Genomic DNA, 19,229 nt, shown 5'->3' with positions numbered 1-19,229 from the left:
GTGTGTGCACGCGTGCGCGTGAATCCGCCACCCTCTCCTTCTGTCTATATTTATTAGTGGAGTTTGCGCACTGGGCGCCTCCATTGTCTGGCCGGGAGCGGCGGCGGCGGCGGCGGCGGCGGCGGCTGAGCAGCGGAGCGGAGCGGTCGACCGAGCGCAGGGGAGCGGCCGCACCGCGACCCCCTCTCCTCCCTAACGATCCCCGGGCAGAGAGGCCGCGGGCCGCCGGCAACAGTTGTCCCGATGTCTGCGGTCCGATGAGGCGGAGGACGGCTCGTCGCGGCGCTGCGGTGAAACGTGTCGCTGCCGCGTCCCGCCCGCGGGGAGACCGCCGAGCGCGGCGGCGCGCCTGCGTGCGTCGTCCCGGGCTCACGGCGTCATCCGGCGCCCCCCCGGCCGCGTCGCGGTGAACCCCCGCCCCCCCCTCCTCCGCCACCACCTGCACCTCCACCCTCCCCTCGCTCATGTCCCGCCGCCGCGCACGGTCACGGGCCGTCGCGTCTGCAGAGAGCTGACGAGCCGGCCGGCGGAGGCGTCCACCCGGCGGACGGACGGACCGACCGACGGACGGACGGACAGCGGGGAACCGGGCCGAGGCTACCGGCGCGACCGAGCCCAGCGGAGGCGGGCGGGAGGGGGGGGCGACCGGGCCCCCCCGTTGCGGATCCCCCCCTCCGGATCCCGCCCCAGCGAGCCCCCCTCCTTCCCTCCCTCTTCGGATGGGGGGCAAGCAGAGCACGGCGGGGCGGCCCCGGGGCGCTTTCCCCGGCGTGTCCACGGATGATAGCGCGGTTCCACCACCGGCCCACTTCGGCCACTTTCGGCCGAGCGGCACCATGGGCCTGCGGAGCCGCTCCGTGAGCTCCGTGGCCGGCATGGGCATCGAGCACACCCCCGCTGTGCCCTTCGACTTCTACGCGCCCAGACGGACGGACTCGGACCGGGCTGGAGGGGGGTCGGGCGGCGGCGGCGGCGGCGGCGGTACTACCGGTACCACCGGCACCAACACCGCCGCCGGGCCTCACGGCACCGGCTACCGGAGCACCGGTGGCGGCGGGCACCACACCGACGGGGTGCTGTACCTGGGGTCTCGGGGGTCGCTGGCTGACACCTTGCCCCTGCACATCGCGCCGCGCTGGTTCAGCGCGCACAGTGGTAAGGGCGGTCACACGCACACGCACGCATGCTCACACACACACACACACACACACACACACACACACACACACTCGGGTTGGGTGGATGGACACCCCGCGACACACACATACACACACACACCTGGCGCTCCTGTGAGGGGGTTGTCACGTGTGTGCGTGTATGAGGAACTTGTGACCAGGCCGGGAGGGAAACCCCGCATCAGCCCTGCATGTGTGTGTGTGTGTGTGTGTGTGTGTGTGTGTGTGTGTGTGTGTGTGTGTGTGTGTGTGTGTGTGTGTGTGTTCAAGGAGGCATTACTTTAATTAGAGTTTAACTGACAAGTGTATTTCTGTATTGTGTGTGTGTCTTAGCATTGATCAATACACAAATATCAATCACACATATTGATTTGATTGACAAGCGCTCACATTGATACAACAGACGCTTATCGATTACGCTTCAGGAAGAAATTACATGACAAAAAAGTTTTTTGAAAATTACTTTTTAATTCATTAAATTTAAATTAATCAGCTAAATTCCCAATTATTGGCTTCCTATATCAAGGCGCGATCAGTTGTGTAAGTGAGATTGTGCTCGTTGCCGTGGAGACAGGCCTTCGTCCTCCATGTTGTTTTTTTTTCTGGCCCTCACACTTGTCTGCTCGGCGTCTGGATTATAATCTCCTCCATGCCGTCCAGTTCAAAGTGTCTCCTACCTGTGTGCGCATGTGTGTGTGTGTGTGTGTGTGTGTGTGTGTGTGCGGGAGAGCGTGCATGTGTGTGTGTGTGTGTGAAATGACACTAATCAGCCTGTTGCCAAATCTGTCTGAGTCAATAAGCCTGATTAGAGAGGGCGGCGGCGGTGGCAGTAGCGGCGGTGGCGGCGGCATGGGGGGGAGGCGGGGTCAGACTCCATGACCCCCTACCAGCTCATTTCTTGCTCAGTTTCAGGTCATTTCTTGGTGATACTTGTTTCATTTCTTGCTCGTTTGCAGGCGTTTTACCCGCTTATCAGGCTCTGGTTGATGTAAGTCAGCAAGAAGAACAACAGGGACATGAATGGAGGAAGGAAGGAAGGAAGGAAGGAAGGAAAGAAGGAAGAAAGGGAGGGAGGGAGGGAGGGAAGAAGGATGTTGTAAGAGGGAGGGACAAGGGAGGAGGGTTCAGGCTTATCATCGGCTTACACCACACAATATGTCTGTGTGACTGTGAGAGTGTGTGTGTATGTGTGTGCGTGTGTATGTGTGTGTGTGGCTGCGTATGTGTGTGTGTGTGTGTGGCTGCATGTGTGTGTGTGTGTGTGTGTGTGTCTGGCACAACCTGTAAGGCTGTGTGTCTCTCTCTCTTTGAAACACACACACACACACACACACACACACACACACACACACTCAATGATGCACACACACACACACACACACACACACACATACACATACACATACACATACACACAGACAAACACACACATCACATATTCACAGCTGGTTCCATTCCACTGCAGACACAAACACAAACACTCAGCGGTAAAGCACTCGAAGATTACACACACACACACACACACACACACACATACACACACACACACAGACACACACACGCAGCAGGAGAAGAATCTAACTGATATTATATATATCGCCTAGGAACAGATTCGTATTTTTTTTCTGTTGGAGGAAATGGAGCCAGGCTGTTAGTGTGTGTGTGTGTGTGTGTGTGTGTGTGTGTGTGTGTGTGTGTGTGTGTGTGTGTGTGTGTGTGTGTGTGTGTGTGTGTGCAGATGCATATTAGGCCGCAACCCTTAGCAACACCAGTCATGCTAGCTACAAGTCTTCGGATGAAGGTCAGAGAACCACCTTGTAGGAAGTGTTAAGAGGTCAAAGGTCATCCTGGCCAGCTGCCGTGAAGGTATCATAACGTGAAGTTGTCAATCACCTGCTCCCTCCGCTCACCCCTCCCGGACGCTGTCAGAGAGCTCTTTCACCAACCCAACATGGCGGTTGTCTGGCAACGTGCATCCCCTGGAGGGTCAGAGTTCACTTTTGAGATCTGTCTCGGGCAATAACAAACATGGCGTGCGTGGAGGTGCAGGTGATAAGGTACCTTCTAAGAGAAAGGCTTTTCTCTGGTTGTACCGACACCATGTTGTCTTCTTGTTCCACTATGTTCATTTTGCTGGTTGCACTTGAGCGCTTGGGCGTTTGGCTTCATATCCGCAAGCTTCCAGAGAGAGTAGAGAATTCTGCGGGAAATGATTGCAGAGGGTGTACAGAAGGCTCCGTCCGAAGGGGTATTTAGCATTGAGCATAAACAGCAATAGTCCTTAATCTTCAAGTGCTTTCCCACAGCGGGTTCTTGAGTTGTGACCCTCGGGACAGGGAGAACATCCTGGGAAAGTAATAGATTCGATCCCAGGCTCATCTCAGTGACGAGGGTGAGAAAGCATGCCGGCAGAAGAGCCTAACCCTGGCATTTGACAGTTGGGAGGTCTTTGGTTTGGCCTTTTTGGCTTTGGAGAACAGCATGTTTGGTCTTGTTTACATTGGACACTAAGCGACAAAAGGTTCTGCAGGACGCTGTTAAAAGCCGGTTGCAATTGTGCGAGTGCCTGGGACGGGGTGAGGGGACTATGGAGTATATCGCAGTGTCATCAGCATCACAATGAAACTTTCCTTAGAACACACTTTCGCCAATATTGTCGATGTAGAGGATAAAGAGGAGTGGCCCCAGAGATGACCAGTGAGGTACTACTAGAGAGACTCAGAGCTACAGGTCTCCACTGTGACTCATCTGCTAAGTAGCATTTGAAACTGGCTCGCATTTTCGGTAGACAGACGCGCTCCAGCTAGGCCTACCCTGTAGAGAGGCTTAACTCGAGCCTATTCAGCCTAGCCCTCCACTGTATGGAATCCCTCGGATAGGTCGAAATGGCCGTCATAGTTTGATGATGACTTACAAAGGAGTTCTCTGTCCCCATACTGGGACGTAGTCTCTCTGTTTAGTCAATATTTTATATTTTTTTCAGTCATTCGTATTCGACCCAATAACAATACGTCCTTGCAGTTCTCTTTCCTGTCATCAAAAGATATCTGACATCGTCCTAGGGATATTTGGGTATTTGTCCGCCCCTCCCCCTCTCTCTGCAGGTTTTCTCTCTGCCGATCACGTGAAAGGCTTCCCCGCCCGAATCCCGGGACGTCTCCACGACAGCAGGAGGGATTTGACAGCTGTCATGTTGCTGCGTCTCCCAAGAGTCACGGGGACGGATGTTCCCGCAGGAAGTGATGCACCCGTTCCAACAGGAAGCAGGGCGGCGACTTCTTCGACCTGTCAGTCGCTGAAGGTTGACTTCCGGCCGGGCGAGAACATGTTGAGCCCTGTGTTGGAAGTACGCGGAGTACTCTGACCCCCCCCAGCCCACCTGTCAATACTCCATCAGCGTCCCCATATGAGGACATCCTCGCTTCTCTTTGGTCCAGGAAATATTTAGCATCTGAATACCATGTAGCTCCTGGCTCTTTTTACCTCGAGGTGTTCATGGTCAAGGTTTTTATTTTTATTCTAATCCTCAAAGAGGCTCCAGTGTTCCCATCCAGCTAGGTTAGCGGGTGAAACCCGCCGTCCCCGTGTGAGGACGTGGTTTGTTTGCAGCCGGTGCTTTGACGCAGTGATGTAGGCGTTCGGGTTTTTTTGCGGCGCTTGCGCGAAACAATAAGTGCTACGACCAGATTTGACGGTCCGGGGTTTCGGGTGGGGGTGGATGTTGGTGGAGGAACATCTGTGCTGCTCAACTGTCTGGTAGCAGGATTCAGGAATGTAGGTCAGCGCTGTAATTTATTTCTGTTTCCTCCACCTCTCTGAACGCACGCACACACACGCGCACACACACACACACACACACGCACATGCCCATCTCTCTATGTTGACGCCGAGCTGTACAAACACAGTCGTTTTCGTTGCTGTGACAACCACATAGCTGCATATTACAGCTGTAGATATGATCCGCACCCTCCCTACCCACACACACACACACACACACACAAACACACACCTTAGCATATGAAATTCAGTTTGACCTGCATTTAAATGCTCGTGATGCTGCGTTCACAGTTCTAACTTCCTGAAAAGATCTCCATGCCTCCCAGTTCCTGATGTTCAGGTGGTTTGGCATCATCTCTGATCAGTTGGAGGCTAATGGAAGGCTGACACGGAGGTGACCCCCCCCCCCCCCCAACCCACCCAGGGGTCCACGAGCGCGCTAATTGGTCGCCGCCGTCAGAGGAACGGGGTCAGTTAAAAATGGTTCTCTGTGTAAACGAGGTGGCGGCAGTGGATTCTCACGTTCTGCTGCAGTAAGAATAGAAGCGGTGGCGTGATGGTTTGGGGGGTTTCCACGGCGGGAGCGTGGCGGCCCCGTGGCGGCCCCGTGGAGGCTGATTTAGGGTGGCCTCGGTGACATGTCTGCGCTGTTTACCCCCGGCCGTGCCCTCTGAGATGGTGCGTTCAGGGACTCCGCTGGTGAAAACATGCCAATTTAAACCCTGATTGCAACTCGCGTTGTCCTCACCCACACGTCCGGGGTCACATTGCGCGTCCACACACACACACCAACACATATGCACATACACACTCTCTTCTCTCTACCGACGGTGGTCTTGTTCTATCCTGTTGCCATGGAAACCCCCCAGTGTTTCCGGTAAGGTGCGGTGAGGAGCTGTGATGTAATCCTGGGGCCGCCTTTTTTGCGATCATGAATGTATCGCCCCCCCCAAACACCCAGCTTTTAGCTTATTTTCAGCAAATGTTTTCTACTCATCATCATACACACACACACACACACACACTCCCGACTGTTGCACCACAACCGATATTGATTGTCTAATTTTGCAGCTTCATGACGTACTATGCAGTGTGTGTGTGTGTGTGTGTGTGTGTGTGTGTGTGTGTGTGTGTGTCACAGCTCCCACGGGTGGTGTTCCCATGACACTGGAGATGTGACGGGGGCCTTCTGAGGGTTGGAGAAGCTTCTCCACAAGAAAGTGAACAACAATGAGAAGAAGATAATCAAATCACTCTAAAATGACCAGCAAAAGAAAAAACTTTGCAAGAAATCCCATAATATATATATGAAATAAATCCCACCCCATTAGCTCGATTTCCCCTGGTCCGTTTATTACATGTGGAAACAGTAACTTATGCACTTATGGAGCCGTCTTGCCCAAGGGCACTTCGGCACACAGACAGGAAGTAGCTCGGGAGGCATAAAATTGCAAAACCAAAAAAAAAAAATTAACAGGATCTCGAAAGCAGGTGATGATGAGGAGAAGAAGGCAAATGGGGGGGTGGGGGACTACAAATCCCAGCAGCCCTTCCGTCGGGGAGCTCAGGATCCCCTGCCGCTGGGATCCCATGAAAAATGCATTGGTTGAGATTGAGTTCAATGACCTCATCTGGGAGTTGTGGTGCGCCCGCTGTATGTGTGTGTGTGTCTGTGTGTGTGTGTGTGTGTGTGTGAGTGTTCCTATTTCCCACTGGGTGTTTTCCTTCCTCCTCCCTCCTCATCAAAAATTTCTTAATTATATGTCGTGGCAAATCTTTCCGCCCTTCATATGATTGAGTGAGAAGGTGTGTGTTCACCTGGCCCTGTGATTGACAGCTCCCAGCCCTTCCTCTATCAGCGGTATGGATGAATGAATGAATGAATGAATGAATGGATGAATAATGATCTAAAGAGCAGCTATCGAGTATGTGATCAGGGGGAATAGTAATGTAATTAAACACACAGAGTTACTTCCATGAAAAGAACTTTGGTGGCCAGCTTGGATTTCAGAAATGAATGTGTATTTCATGTTTAAAATATATATAATATATATATTATTTTATGGATATAAAATACTTGAACTTCCTGTCTCCTCCTTGGAGCGGAGTGTAAACACTTCTTCTGGAGGTCGACTTCGACTGTTTCTTCTCAAAGACCAGCTGAGCCGTAAAGCTGCTGGTGTGTGTGTGTGTCTGTGTGTCTGTGTGTCTGTGTGTCTGTGTGTCTGTGTGTGTCTGTGTGTGTGAAGGATGAGTAATATCAAATTCAATTATTGATTACAGGTAATGGATTGATTTTCCGGGCTGGCAGCAGAGGTTGCGTCCTGTGAAGAGTGTGAGAGAGGATGTATAACATGTAATACAGGTGTTATGTATGATATACGCACACACAAACACACACACACACACACACACACACACATATCATAACCCTTCGTTTCACCTTCCTCTTCCTCCCTGTCTCCTGATCGTCCCAGAGGAGAGTCTCGAAGAAGGGCAGGGGAAAGTGGGTCAGCGTGTGTGTGTGTGCGTGTGTGTGTGTGTGTGTGTGTGTGTGTGTGTGTGTGTGTGTTCTTGCATTACCTAACAATGGAATGTATGAACATATTGTCTGTTCCACTGATGCAAAGCAAAGATATCACTTAATTTATCAGCAAAAGAAATGATTTGCCTTTTAATTACTGGATTTATTGCGATATAATGATAATAATACAATAATAATGCCATCATGCTGAGTTATAAAAATGGTATATTAATCTGATCATAATGTCATGATTAGAGATCAGACATGATATGAAATTATCTGATAACATGACAAAAATATGATAATAATCTAGAAATATGTAAGTCATCTGATAATATTGTGAAGATTATGTGATTATTTCTGATAACAGCCTGCTAACAATGAAATAATAATGTAATATAATATGATATTATTGTCATTAAAAAATGTGATTGTAGTGCTGTAATAATAGGATAGTATTTTGATAACAATGTGATAATAATCTGATACATTCTGTTTATGTAATACAACCCTATAATAATGTGATCATAATATAGTATGACAATAATGTTATAAATAGTTAATAACATGATAAAATTGAGACATAATGATTATGATATAATTTATTGTGATAACAATCTAATAATAACATCATAAAAATATGATAAATATCTGATAACATTGTGACAATAATGTGAATAATCTAATACTCTAGAAATATATTAGTAATCCAATAATACTGTGTTAACAATCTGTTACAAACGAAATGAATAATATAATGATATTGCAAAAATATTGATAGTAATATGATTATAATATGCTAAAATTTGATAGTAGTGTTTAAATAATATGACAATATTATGATAATAATCTGATAACAGTCTGCTTAAAATGCAATTATAATAATAAGATAATAACATGACAATAATGTAATGATCATCTGATGATAATATGATAATATTGTGGTGATAAATTGAGAGTTTTGCTGATGGAGTTCCTCAGAATTGCAGTGTTCACATCCTGGCACCACCTAACCTTCCTGCAAGCCATGATGTCAAACATCTCCTCGGCCTTGTCGTCCGATCGCTGGATTATTGATTCCAAAATGGGCTCAAAATGTCCAATTAATTATCTAGAAATCGACAGAAATGCCAAAAACACAAAGATCTATCCGCTCCCCTTCGGCGAGCGAGCGAAGGTCACGGCTTACGAGTGTTTCCGTGCCAACCTCTCAACTGCTCTGCCTTCACAGGGTTCAAGTGTCCTGTCTGCTCCAAGTCGGTGGCGTCCAACGAGATGGAGGTCCATTTCATCATGTGTCTCAGCAAACCCAGACTCTCCTACAACGGTGAGCCCACGCTAAATTAGCTGTTTATTGCAGTGTAACTACAGGTTCTGATATGCAGTCATGTGCCAATACAGTATACATATAGACATATATATAAAAATTATCTGCTGCACGTCAAGTCTGTAAATCCAGCAAACGTGTGTGAGCTGACGCCCCCTAGTGGCCACACCTGGAACAGGATAAGGCATTTTGCAAAAGGAGGCCTTTAATTCAATTTTTATATGTATACTCGTTTTTTTCTGATTGTTTTATCACTCGCTGCATATTTGAGATCATATCCCGAAAAAGACAGCTTTGAATTGACACCGCCAGGAGGTTAGCCTCCGCTACAGCGAGGATGTGGCACCTGTTTGCATTTGTCGTCGTTAATATTTCAGAGGTGTAGTTGGTGGAGCGGCTGATAAATGACGGAGCGGCAGAATCCCTGCGGACGCTCGGTCACTGAGTTTCAGGCCGGCGGTGCCGTCCGGGGCGGGGAGAAAATCTCAACCGCAACCGCTCGATTAATGTTAGTACGGGATGCTACATGTTAGCTCTGATCTCATTACTTATGATGATGATGATGATATTAGCATTAGCAGAGGATGAAGAACTGAATAGGATGTTTCTCCCGCAGCGTCCGCTGATTTAATTATGGCTCCTGGTTTCCGGGAGAGAAACCTATGAGTGACAGCTCACTCGGACGGTCGCCCCTGGCAACCCCCGTGATTGACGGCGACTTGTTTCACTGGAGACAGAGCACATGTTGTCTCCTGAACCAAAGCCTGAAGGTCACCTTGTTGCGCGCGCAGATTGTGTGCACGTGTGTGTGTGTGTGTGTGTGTGCTGTTCGTCGATGCAGTATGGAAACACAAGTAATGTGTGTCATACAACCCATTGTATGTGTGTGTGTGTGCGTGTGTGAGATCAGTGACGTTTCTGTCGGCTGATTTTTAGTGGACATTCGTGATTTCTGCAGCAATATGGCAACCTGCACGACAAACTGTGTGTGTGTGTGTGTGTGTGTGTGCATTGAGGGGGGCACACGTGATCATCCACCGCGACCAGATCTTTTTCTGGGCTTTGACTTTGCGCGATGATATTTTAATGTCCCTCCGCTAAATATAGCCCCCTCACGCAGCAAGGGTGGGGTGAGGTGTTGGTTTGAGGATGGTGGGGGCGGCGGGGGGGTGGGTGCTCAAAGATAAGAAAGGGAAACTTCAAAAAGAAGGGAGTTTATGTAGTCGTTGCTGCAGCTCCCTAAGGCCATGGGAGGACTGTGATTGGCTGAGAGTCAGGAAGTGTTGATGATAAGCCGAAATAAGAAACACACACACAACCTCGGTGAGCAATAGCTGGAAACAAGAATTAAAACATAAATGAAAGGCATCGTCTGAATTTAATTGAATTTAATTTAATTGAATGTAATGTAATTTAATTAATTGATTACTTTTACTTATTTATTTTAATTTTTCAACTTGTCATTTTATTTTAATTGTTCTATTTGTAAGAGCATTTGGGTTTTTTTTTTGTTTGTTTGTTTTTTTTTTTTCTAAGGTGATGCACCTCCTGCATCAGGTCCAGGTGCAGGTCTGGATCTGGGCCACGTGGTGTCAGATCACAACAGGGTTAGCAGCTCATGAAGGGGGCTTCAGAAATTAACCATAAAATGCTCATAGCTCTGGGGGGGGGGGGGGGGGGTTGCCTCGGGGGGGTTGAGAAGGCAAAGCTGATTTGCCATCAGAACGTGTGTCTCCTGCGTTCTGCAGGAGATGCTGTTGCATCCATCAATAACCGCTGGCTCTCCTGTGCACGTGTCCGGCCGAACGTGTTCATCCAGATTAATTAATCTGCGATTAATTTGATGAAATTTACCTCACACGCTCAAAATCTCACAATCCCACTTGCGGGTGCTGATCTAGAAGCAGAACCCACTCCGCCAAGATGGCCGACTCAAAACAAAACGACTCAGAGCAAGAAGGTCCTCGCTGCGTGGAGTATCCGTTTTCCCCCCATGTCTGCGTGGGGTTCCTCAGGGTTCTCCAGGTTCCTCCCACAGTCCACACACATGCAGGAGGTTGTGAATGAAAAGGTGAATGGTTGTGATTTGTCAGGACAGGTGACGATCCAAGCCCAGCGTGTGTTTCCACATTTGCATCCAGAAGAAGCAGAAGGTGATGGTAATATTTCAGCAGGACAGGCACGGCGTGCACACACACACGCATGCAGCGAGATTAGCTGCAGAAACACAACAACAAGCAGATAATTGGTGGACAAACTGCGAGCAGCTTGATTCCTAATTGCCTCGGTGGATTAGGAGCCGGCTCGGCCCGGCGCCGGCGCCCCATGGCGGCACCGCAGATGTGAGAGTGTGAAGACTGTCTGAGGACAGCCGGCCACGGGGGGATGCAACACGCTGCTGTGCCTGCTTTTGTATGTGTGTGTGTGTGTCAGCTCCTCATGGCTAATGGATGCACTCACACAGGTGTGTGTGTGTTGGTGTCACAGCTTGATCTGTGGGGTTAATTCCTGTTTGTTGCAGTTCATTCATTTCCTCAGGAAATTTTCAAGGCTTCTTGGAAATACGGATTTTTTTTTTAATTTTCCAATACTTATTTAGCATTGTAAAAATTTAGAAAAAAAATCTTTTTGAATTCACAAATGATTATTGAATGAAATCATTATTTTCACGCTGATACAAAATGTGATAATGTTAAAAAATACAAAAAAAAGACAAATGGATTAGCTGTGTGTGTGTGTGTCTGTGTGTGTGTGTGTTTGCGCGTGTGTGTGTGTGTGTGTGTGTGTGTGTGTGTGAGTGTGTGTGTGTGTGTGTTTGTGCTGTTCGTCGATGCATTATAGAAACCCAAGTTATGTGTGTCAGCTCCTCACAGCTAATGGATACATTCACACAAGTGTGTGTGATTCTCTGTGTGTGTGTGTATCACTATGAGAACTTGATGTCCATGGTTACTTCCTGTTTGTTGCTTCCGGGACCTTTGGAAAATTAACATGCTGTATTTTTCAATATTTTTTGGAGAATTTTGAATATCTTTAGTCATTTTTTAAAATTCGCATTTGACTATTTAACTTATTTCATTAATGCTGATACAAAACATTATGTTTTTAAACAATGCAAAAAAAGGAGACAAATGGACAAGGTGTGTGTGTGTGTGTGTGTGTGTGTGTGTGTGTGTGTGTGTGTGTGTGTGTGTGTGTCAGCTACTCACAGCTAATGGATGCACTCACGCAGGTGTGTGTCAATATCACAACTAGATTTCAAGGTTACTTCCTCTTTGTTGCAGTTCATTTATTTTTCCAGGAACTCGCCAGGAATTTTGGAGTACCCTGGATAAATCAAATCTTTTTTTTTTTAATTATTTAATAATTTTTGGAACATTTAAATTAATTGCTTTGCATATTTTCACACTTTTAAGGATGTTTTTTTTGTCACTTCTTTTAAATTCACATCTGACATTCATTTTATTTATTATTTTTATGCGGATACAAAACACTATAATGTTTTAAAAAAAGGAGACAAACAGACATGCTGATGTAAGCGTGTGTGTGTGTGTGTTTACCACCTCAGATGACGTGTTGGCCAGGGATGCCGGCGAGTGTGTGATCTGTCTGGAGGAGCTGCAGCAAGGGGACACCATCGCCAGACTGCCGTGCCTCTGCATCTACCACAAAAGGTCATACAAACACACACACACACATACACACACATACTTCCAAGGCTCCCTGTTATATAACCGTGCACTTCATGTAATGAAGACGATCCTTTGGTCAACCGCTCCTGCCCAATATCTCATCACTCAACATGATCTTTCATCATGGTCCATCACGTGTCCATCTTCTCTACATGTGTCATGCGTTCCTACCTTAGTCCAATCATCTAATGGCTGGAAGTGAACGGATTATAGACTTTTACCTGCGAGGGGGGCTGTGACGGAGCCATGCAGGGTTGATCCAGGACCTCCATCCCTTTTCCTGCTGCTTATCAGGGGTCACGGACCAGAGAGGTCCACGCAGACATCCTAGTGCTTCTCCACCATGTTCCCAGGCCAGATGGGATGCATCATGCATGCTCTGATGGCAGCGTTCCCATCACCTCAGCTGGATCCTTGTGATGGACTTTCCAGATTCTGGTCCTGGACCGAGGGTGGAGGCGGATCTCCCCCGTGCGCTCAGAAAATCTTAAATCCTCGCAGGATATCATGAAGCTGATAAAAAAAAACGTCCATCCGGTTACATGTTACCGTGGCAACGGTGTCATATCTGGGTGTGGTGTCCTGTTTGTTGCAGCTGTATAGACTCGTGGTTCGAGATCAACCGGTCCTGCCCCGAGCATCCCTCCGACTGACCCGCCGCCCCAGCCAGGTAACCCCCCACGCCCTCTTCTGCAACAACATTTTTAATTTTATTTTAAATCAATGGAGCAATTTAATCTTCATGGACGCTTTTGGATGGTTTTTAGGAGGCGCTCACTTTCCCTCCATGATTGGGATTTTTTTTTTCTTTATGAGTCATCTTTTGAGATAGAAAATCAAATTCATTTAATGCATTTTCAATATATTTATTAATTTTTTTTATGTATGTATGATTATATATATATATATTATCCATCTATATATTCAGATCTTGGATGTCATAGTGTCATATAATGATAAATCTAAATATATTGTAATTATGTTTGACATAGGTACAACATATATTATATATGGATATATACACTGTATCATTATATATATGAATATATATCATATTTTTGATAAATAAATTGAAACTCCCCCACTGTGGGACATGTGACAGCAAATTCTATTCTATTCTAAATATATATTTATGTTTCCAGCTCATTGATATATTATTATAATGTATAAATATGTTAAAATTCTATTTGTTATATTACAGCTCTGTTCACGGACTGCGCAGGAACATTTTGCTGCGATTATGTCGTTACATGCCTGTAACCCCTCCTGCTCCTCGTGGTGTATTTCCAGGACGTCTCTGGATGCCGCTTGGAATTCCAGGAGAACCCAAATCCGAGGAAACAACCGATGGAAGTGTTGAAGATCAACCCCTCCCCTCCCCCCGCCGGTGCGATTGCTCTCCTCGGGAACCAAGACGAACGCCCGGCTGTCTGTTGTGCATCTGCTGAGCTTACACGCCCCCATCCACTTCCTGCCCCTCCAACCCCCACAGGCTATAACAGTCCCTCAAAGGGCTCCCCCCCCCTCCGCCTCCATCCCTGGCCTGGCCTTCCACCTCCTATCTGGATTGAGGGGACCCCCCATCTCTCTTGCCCCCCCCACAGCCTTATCTCCAACGCAGGAATGGGGACTTTCTGTCAAAGCTCCTCTTTGTCAACCTGAAGGCCGCCCCCCCCCCCCCCACCCCTGACGTCAGAATAAAGGAGGTCAGAGGTCGAGGGGCTGCAGGGGGCAGATCCCATCAGACGGGGAGGGGGGCAATGTAATAAACCCTCCAACTGTGTCACGTGTTAGGCTTCACCTGGTTTGTGTATGTACACATTTGTGTGTGTGTGTGTGTGTGTGTGTGTGTGTGACAGCGTGAAGGGCTGAGCGTGCGCGCGTGTGTGTGTGTGTTTTGCATTCAAATGTTTACAGTCTAGATGTTTCCCTCGTGTGCGATCGGCAGTCGTCCCTTTACTTTGCTGATGTTTACAGCTGCAGAGACGTGACATGTTTGTAAATGAAACTCTTGGTGGGAGGGGGGGTGGGGGGGGCTGGGGAGGGGGTCCCGCTTTTGGTGTGTGTGTGTGTGTGTGTGTGCGTGTGTGTGTGTCCACCTGTGAGACGTTTGTGTGCAATACAAACGGCGCCTCTTCGTCAACGCTACTTGTGTTTTCTGCTAGAGTAGGTCCGGCTGGAGACGTGAGCCGCTCGGACCCTCCCCCCTCCCACCGCCACCCCATCCCCCAACCCCACCCCCCCCCCCCCGGAAAAAGGACTGCGTATCCAGCCAATGGGGATGGGGGGGCGGGGCTTATTTATGCATTTGTTCATATTTAACAATATTTGTTTGATATCAGAAATCACGCGAGGTGTTTCTCACTTCTCCGGAAGGCCCGAGAGCTCATGTACGAAGACCGTGACAACGACGACGACGAAATACAAAACAACCGCATTACAAAGCTACTGTAAACAAATGGTGGAATAAATTGTGCTAGATGACGCAGTGAATTTCTTTCCGACGGCCGCCGTACGACACGCATCCACGACACACAGACACACTCTCAGGCCAGAGACAAGGGTTACAGATTGTTTTGTTCTTGCATTGCTTTAAATTTACCATTACACATGTACACTAGTACCTCGGTACCAGTCACATGCGCCACTCTTCATTGTTTACATCGTTCAGCGGACTGTTCTCCTGTTTTAAAGCTTTGTTTCAGTCATTTTTTATGGATCCCAAAGAAGTTAAAAGTGCTAATGCTAGCAGTGTTAAGAAGTTAAGAATTCCGGCTAAGTCAACCATCTGTACAGTTCTGATGAACAAAGATGCCCCAAAGACAGCTGATGGGGCTAAAGGGGCAACTACGTTAATGAAGAAAATGTTTCAAGTCTTAAAAGAAGTAGAAAAGTGATTGCTTGTTTGGATGAATGAAAGACAGCTAGCTGGAGATAGCATTAGCAAGGGTCTCATATGCGAGAAGGCTGTAGATTTGTTGATTTAGCGAAGGAAACGCAGTGTACAAGTGCTGGCAAGAAGAGAAAGAACACTGGAAGCACAGAAATAATTAAGGTTATCTTTCATTTCTTTCTGTGTTTTTGCCACAGAAAAAAAAAAAACTAAAAAGTTTCAAAAGAACGCAGGATGTTTTTCGGGGCTGGAGAACAACGGAGTTTGCACTGATTTTAACGGGAAACATTGATTCAGTTCATGAACGGAGTCAAAGAACTAATTCAATTTGTAAGTCGAGGTTCTGCTGTCTCTAAAATCATGATACAACAACATCATATCCCAGCGTGTTGACATTTTCATGATTTCACCTCCCTTTTTGAACGGAAACGAGAAGATACCAGAATATTGAATTCATAAAACGGTAAAGTTAGTGACCTCAAGCCAATCAATCTGATTACCTCGTGTCACCTGGAGCTCCAATGAATGTGACAAACAGTAATCCGGTCTAAGGCTTAGAGGGTTCTACGCCCCTCAGTCCTTGGAGGCCTTGGAGGAGGTGAGGTTCTTCCACCAGCACAGAATCCTGCTGACTCATCAATGCACCCCTGATCCGGCCTGTCAATCACCTGTCAATCAGGCAAAACTAATCACACTCGACGTCGATTCGCCAGTGGTGGCTAAAAGTGTGCGGAGTGATTATTGTCTTCGTCAGACATTTTACTGGTGGCTGCAAAACAGCATCCTGAGCAAGGAAGGAGATTTTATTTTATTTTATTTTCTGGTGATACTCTGACTCCTGATGGAGGCGCGTGTCATTACAAGTTACACAGGATTTTAACCTTTGATTTTACAAATTCCGCTTTTAAAAAAAAAAAAAACAAAAACGCTCATATTGGATAGTAAAAAAAATTATGACATGATGAAGTTTCAGTGGCTTTAATATCCAATGATAATATGGTTGTTTTTTTTCAGCCAAAAAGAGACGTCATAGTCTTTGTTCGATTGTTGCTCGATCGATTGCTCATGTCTAGACAACGTCCCCTCAGGGAGCGCTCTGATTGGTTCGCAAGTCTTGGCGCCAAAAAAAAAACCCGGAAGTGAGACTTGTAAACAAAGCAAAGCGCAGAGGCAGAGGTTAAACCGAAGATAGCACTTTTTTTTCTTTTCTTATTATATTAGTCATTTAGAAATGAACACGCAGTCCTACTCCCCGGTACAACCCGGGGTAGGTATGGAAGAAAATTTCTTCTCCCTGGACGATATCTTGCTGTCCCATGAGCGGTTGCCTGTCCGCACGGAGTGCGCCTTCCCCCGGCTTGGGTTCCTGGACAAGTCGGGCGACACGCAGGACATCGCGGAGGTCAGTAAGCGGATCCGCCGCGAGAAGATTATAAAAATTAAAAATACAACCGCGTCGCGAAAAGGTGGGATACACTTTTTTTTTTTTTTAAAGGAACTGCGGTGTCTCGCACAAGCAAAGCGCATACATACAGTATGACAAAGTAAAGATAATTTGGAGTTAACAAATATAACCAACCGCTTCTAACTGTGTTCCTGGTTGTTTTTTAGCAGGATTTATCAATTCATCTACCAATTTGGTATTTCTTTCCTACTCCGATCAAATTCTACCTGTAAAATTTACCATTGTATACTAGTTGTGTATGATAATCAAACACGAGTTAGGATAAGCAACTCAAATATGACATCATTGCAGCCATATATATTTTATTTGGCGTTTTGTATATATTAGCCAAGCGAAATAAACTCTTTTATGAAATAAAAGGCAGCACTGAAATGACAGGATTCAAAGGAAAGTCACTTATGTATATTCATATGGTTTATGTAGTAGTTTCACATTTCATTGTCAGAATTATGTTTATATCCTGCTGAATCATTATTATCATTTTCTAGTATGGAAGCATGATTTGGTTCCGATGTTTAGACGTTTTCTTGGTGATTTTGAAGGTGATGGCTGAGGTTGGAGTTTCCAGGCAGGAGGAGGTTCATGGATAGGAAGTCATGGTGTGCGAAAAGACAGTCTTATGGAGCCAGCAATATTGTCATGCAATTGTATTTAGTTTCTCACAATTTATACTCTGGTCTTCTCCTGAGTTCTAGTAGTAATGTTCCTGGTTTCTTAGTTTTAGGTGCTGGTTGTACACGTTTTAAGTCATCCTGTGCTCTTTTCTGATTACTTTCTTCACTTCTGTGTTTTCTCAGGGCACCAAAATGGAGTTCCCCCTCTGGCTGTCCAAGGGCCTGTATGAGCGGAAGAGGCGAGTGCTGGCTGTGGAGCTCCCCAAGGTGTACAGGGAGAGCTGGAGGACCGTGTTCAACGCCGACCCCAACGTGGTGGACCTGCACAAACTGGGGCCCTACTACTACAGCCTGGGCTCCCAGATGCTGCACTTCGACAGCGCTGAGAACCCGGAGATTGCCCAGACACTGCTGCAGGTGACGCCTTCGAAAGAGAGAGAGAGAGAGAGAGAGAGAGTGCGTCCACAGCACAGTGCGGTGGCCATGAATCCAAACACTGACAGCTAGAGGGAGCAGTGAGTTCAGGGAACGGCTGTCACCAGGCAGATTTCAGTCACAAACACACACACACACACACACACACACACACACTCTGTCGATAATTACGGCCTTTTACACCAAGAGGTGCTGAAGCTTTCTACTATTTCAGTCGACCTGAAAAACGCCCGTCTCCGCGGCCCACTTTTAAAAGGAAATGTTATAATTAAGAACACGACTGAATCCAGCCGCATCTTGTCCCCTCGCAGACATTCATCGGCCGCTTCCGGCGCACCATGGACTCATCCCAGAACGCCTACAACGAGGACACGTCGCCGCTGCTGGAGCGTCTGGACTGCCTGGAGAAGCAGCTGTTCAGGGCGGGTCAGAGCGGCCTCAACGACTTCCAGGGCTGGGAGAAGGGACAGGCGGCGCAGCTCACCGCCTCCGGCCTGGTGCTCAACTACCGCAAGAGGAAAATCGCCGACCTGCAGCCGTGACGACAGTCTGAGACTGAACGCGACTCTCCGAGTGGTTCCGCAGCACAGCGCTACTTCATGGACATTTTTTTAATATCAAACAACTGTAAATAAAGATTATTCGTTTTTTTCCACTCGCATGTGTGTCAGTTGTGGAAGGGAGTGTTTTGACTGTGATGCCGTCCGTACCGACAGGATTCATAGAAGCAAGAATTAACAACCAGAAAAATCAGTCTGCGAACGCAACACTCTTGACTTGATTTTTAGATCTCTGATTGGCTTGCCGGATGGCCGTGTCATTTCCTCCTCAACCCAGGAAGTTGCTCGTTCAGAATTCTCATGCTGAGATGCTGCTCGGAGGTAGAGGTGTGCTTTGCATTGGTCCTGGGTCAGCGGAGAATCAGGAAATGGGGAGCTCTGGAACCCGGATCCGGGTGAGTTCTTTTCAGGTCTATTTGTGCAGGGAGTTGCGGATTTTAGCTGTGATTGCAAAGAGTTTGGCAGTTTAGAGTTTCTTTCCTTGCAAACCCTCAGGTCACTTCCTGGTTCCTCAGGTGCTGGAGAACCATGATTAGCCGCTGAGGTGCGTTTGGACGCCCTCTAGTGGCTGCATTCGGGATAGCAGGCTGGTGGTGCAACAGGGAACTTGATAAGTGGGGAAGATATTGATTTTTGTTTTCATCCCCGGAGGGTGGGTTGCAAGTATTGATCGCAATTGTCCCGATAAGAATCAGAACCCATCGCAGTGAGTGTAGTGTGTGTGTGTATCCGAGTGAATTGTGATAAGAATTCACAGAATAATAGAC

The 19,229-nt window shown here is 47.4% G+C and overlaps 2 protein-coding genes across 2 annotated transcripts; both read left to right on the top strand.

Annotated features, from left to right (window-relative positions):
* Nucleotides 1-93: 93 nt before the first annotated feature.
* On the top strand, nt 94-14,278 carry znrf1 (zinc and ring finger 1). The gene is made up of 5 exons (XM_086162947.1): nt 94-1,155; nt 8,708-8,803; nt 12,372-12,477; nt 13,091-13,165; nt 13,786-14,278. Exons 1-4 carry the CDS (start codon nt 720-722, stop codon nt 13,146-13,148), a joined length of 696 nt encoding a protein of 231 aa, XP_086019073.1. The 5' UTR covers nt 94-719; the 3' UTR covers nt 13,149-13,165; nt 13,786-14,278.
* Nucleotides 14,279-16,544: 2,266 nt separating this feature from the next.
* Nucleotides 16,545-18,519, top strand: gins3 (GINS complex subunit 3). The gene is made up of 3 exons (XM_086163609.1): nt 16,545-16,790; nt 17,651-17,884; nt 18,214-18,519. The coding sequence occupies exons 1-3, from the start codon at nt 16,620-16,622 to the stop codon at nt 18,442-18,444; spliced, it is 636 nt and encodes a 211-aa protein (XP_086019735.1). The 5' UTR covers nt 16,545-16,619; the 3' UTR covers nt 18,445-18,519.
* The last annotated feature ends 710 nt before the right edge of the window (nt 18,520-19,229 follow it).

The sequence above is a fragment of the Fistularia commersonii genome, chromosome 17 (genome assembly GCF_037954325.1).
Source record: "Fistularia commersonii isolate RoL2024-O1a breed Wild chromosome 17, RoL_Fcom_v1.0, whole genome shotgun sequence".
In the NCBI taxonomy this organism is placed as follows: Eukaryota; Metazoa; Chordata; class Actinopteri; order Syngnathiformes; family Fistulariidae; genus Fistularia; species Fistularia commersonii.
This window is presented reverse-complemented; position numbering and strand designations above follow the sequence as displayed.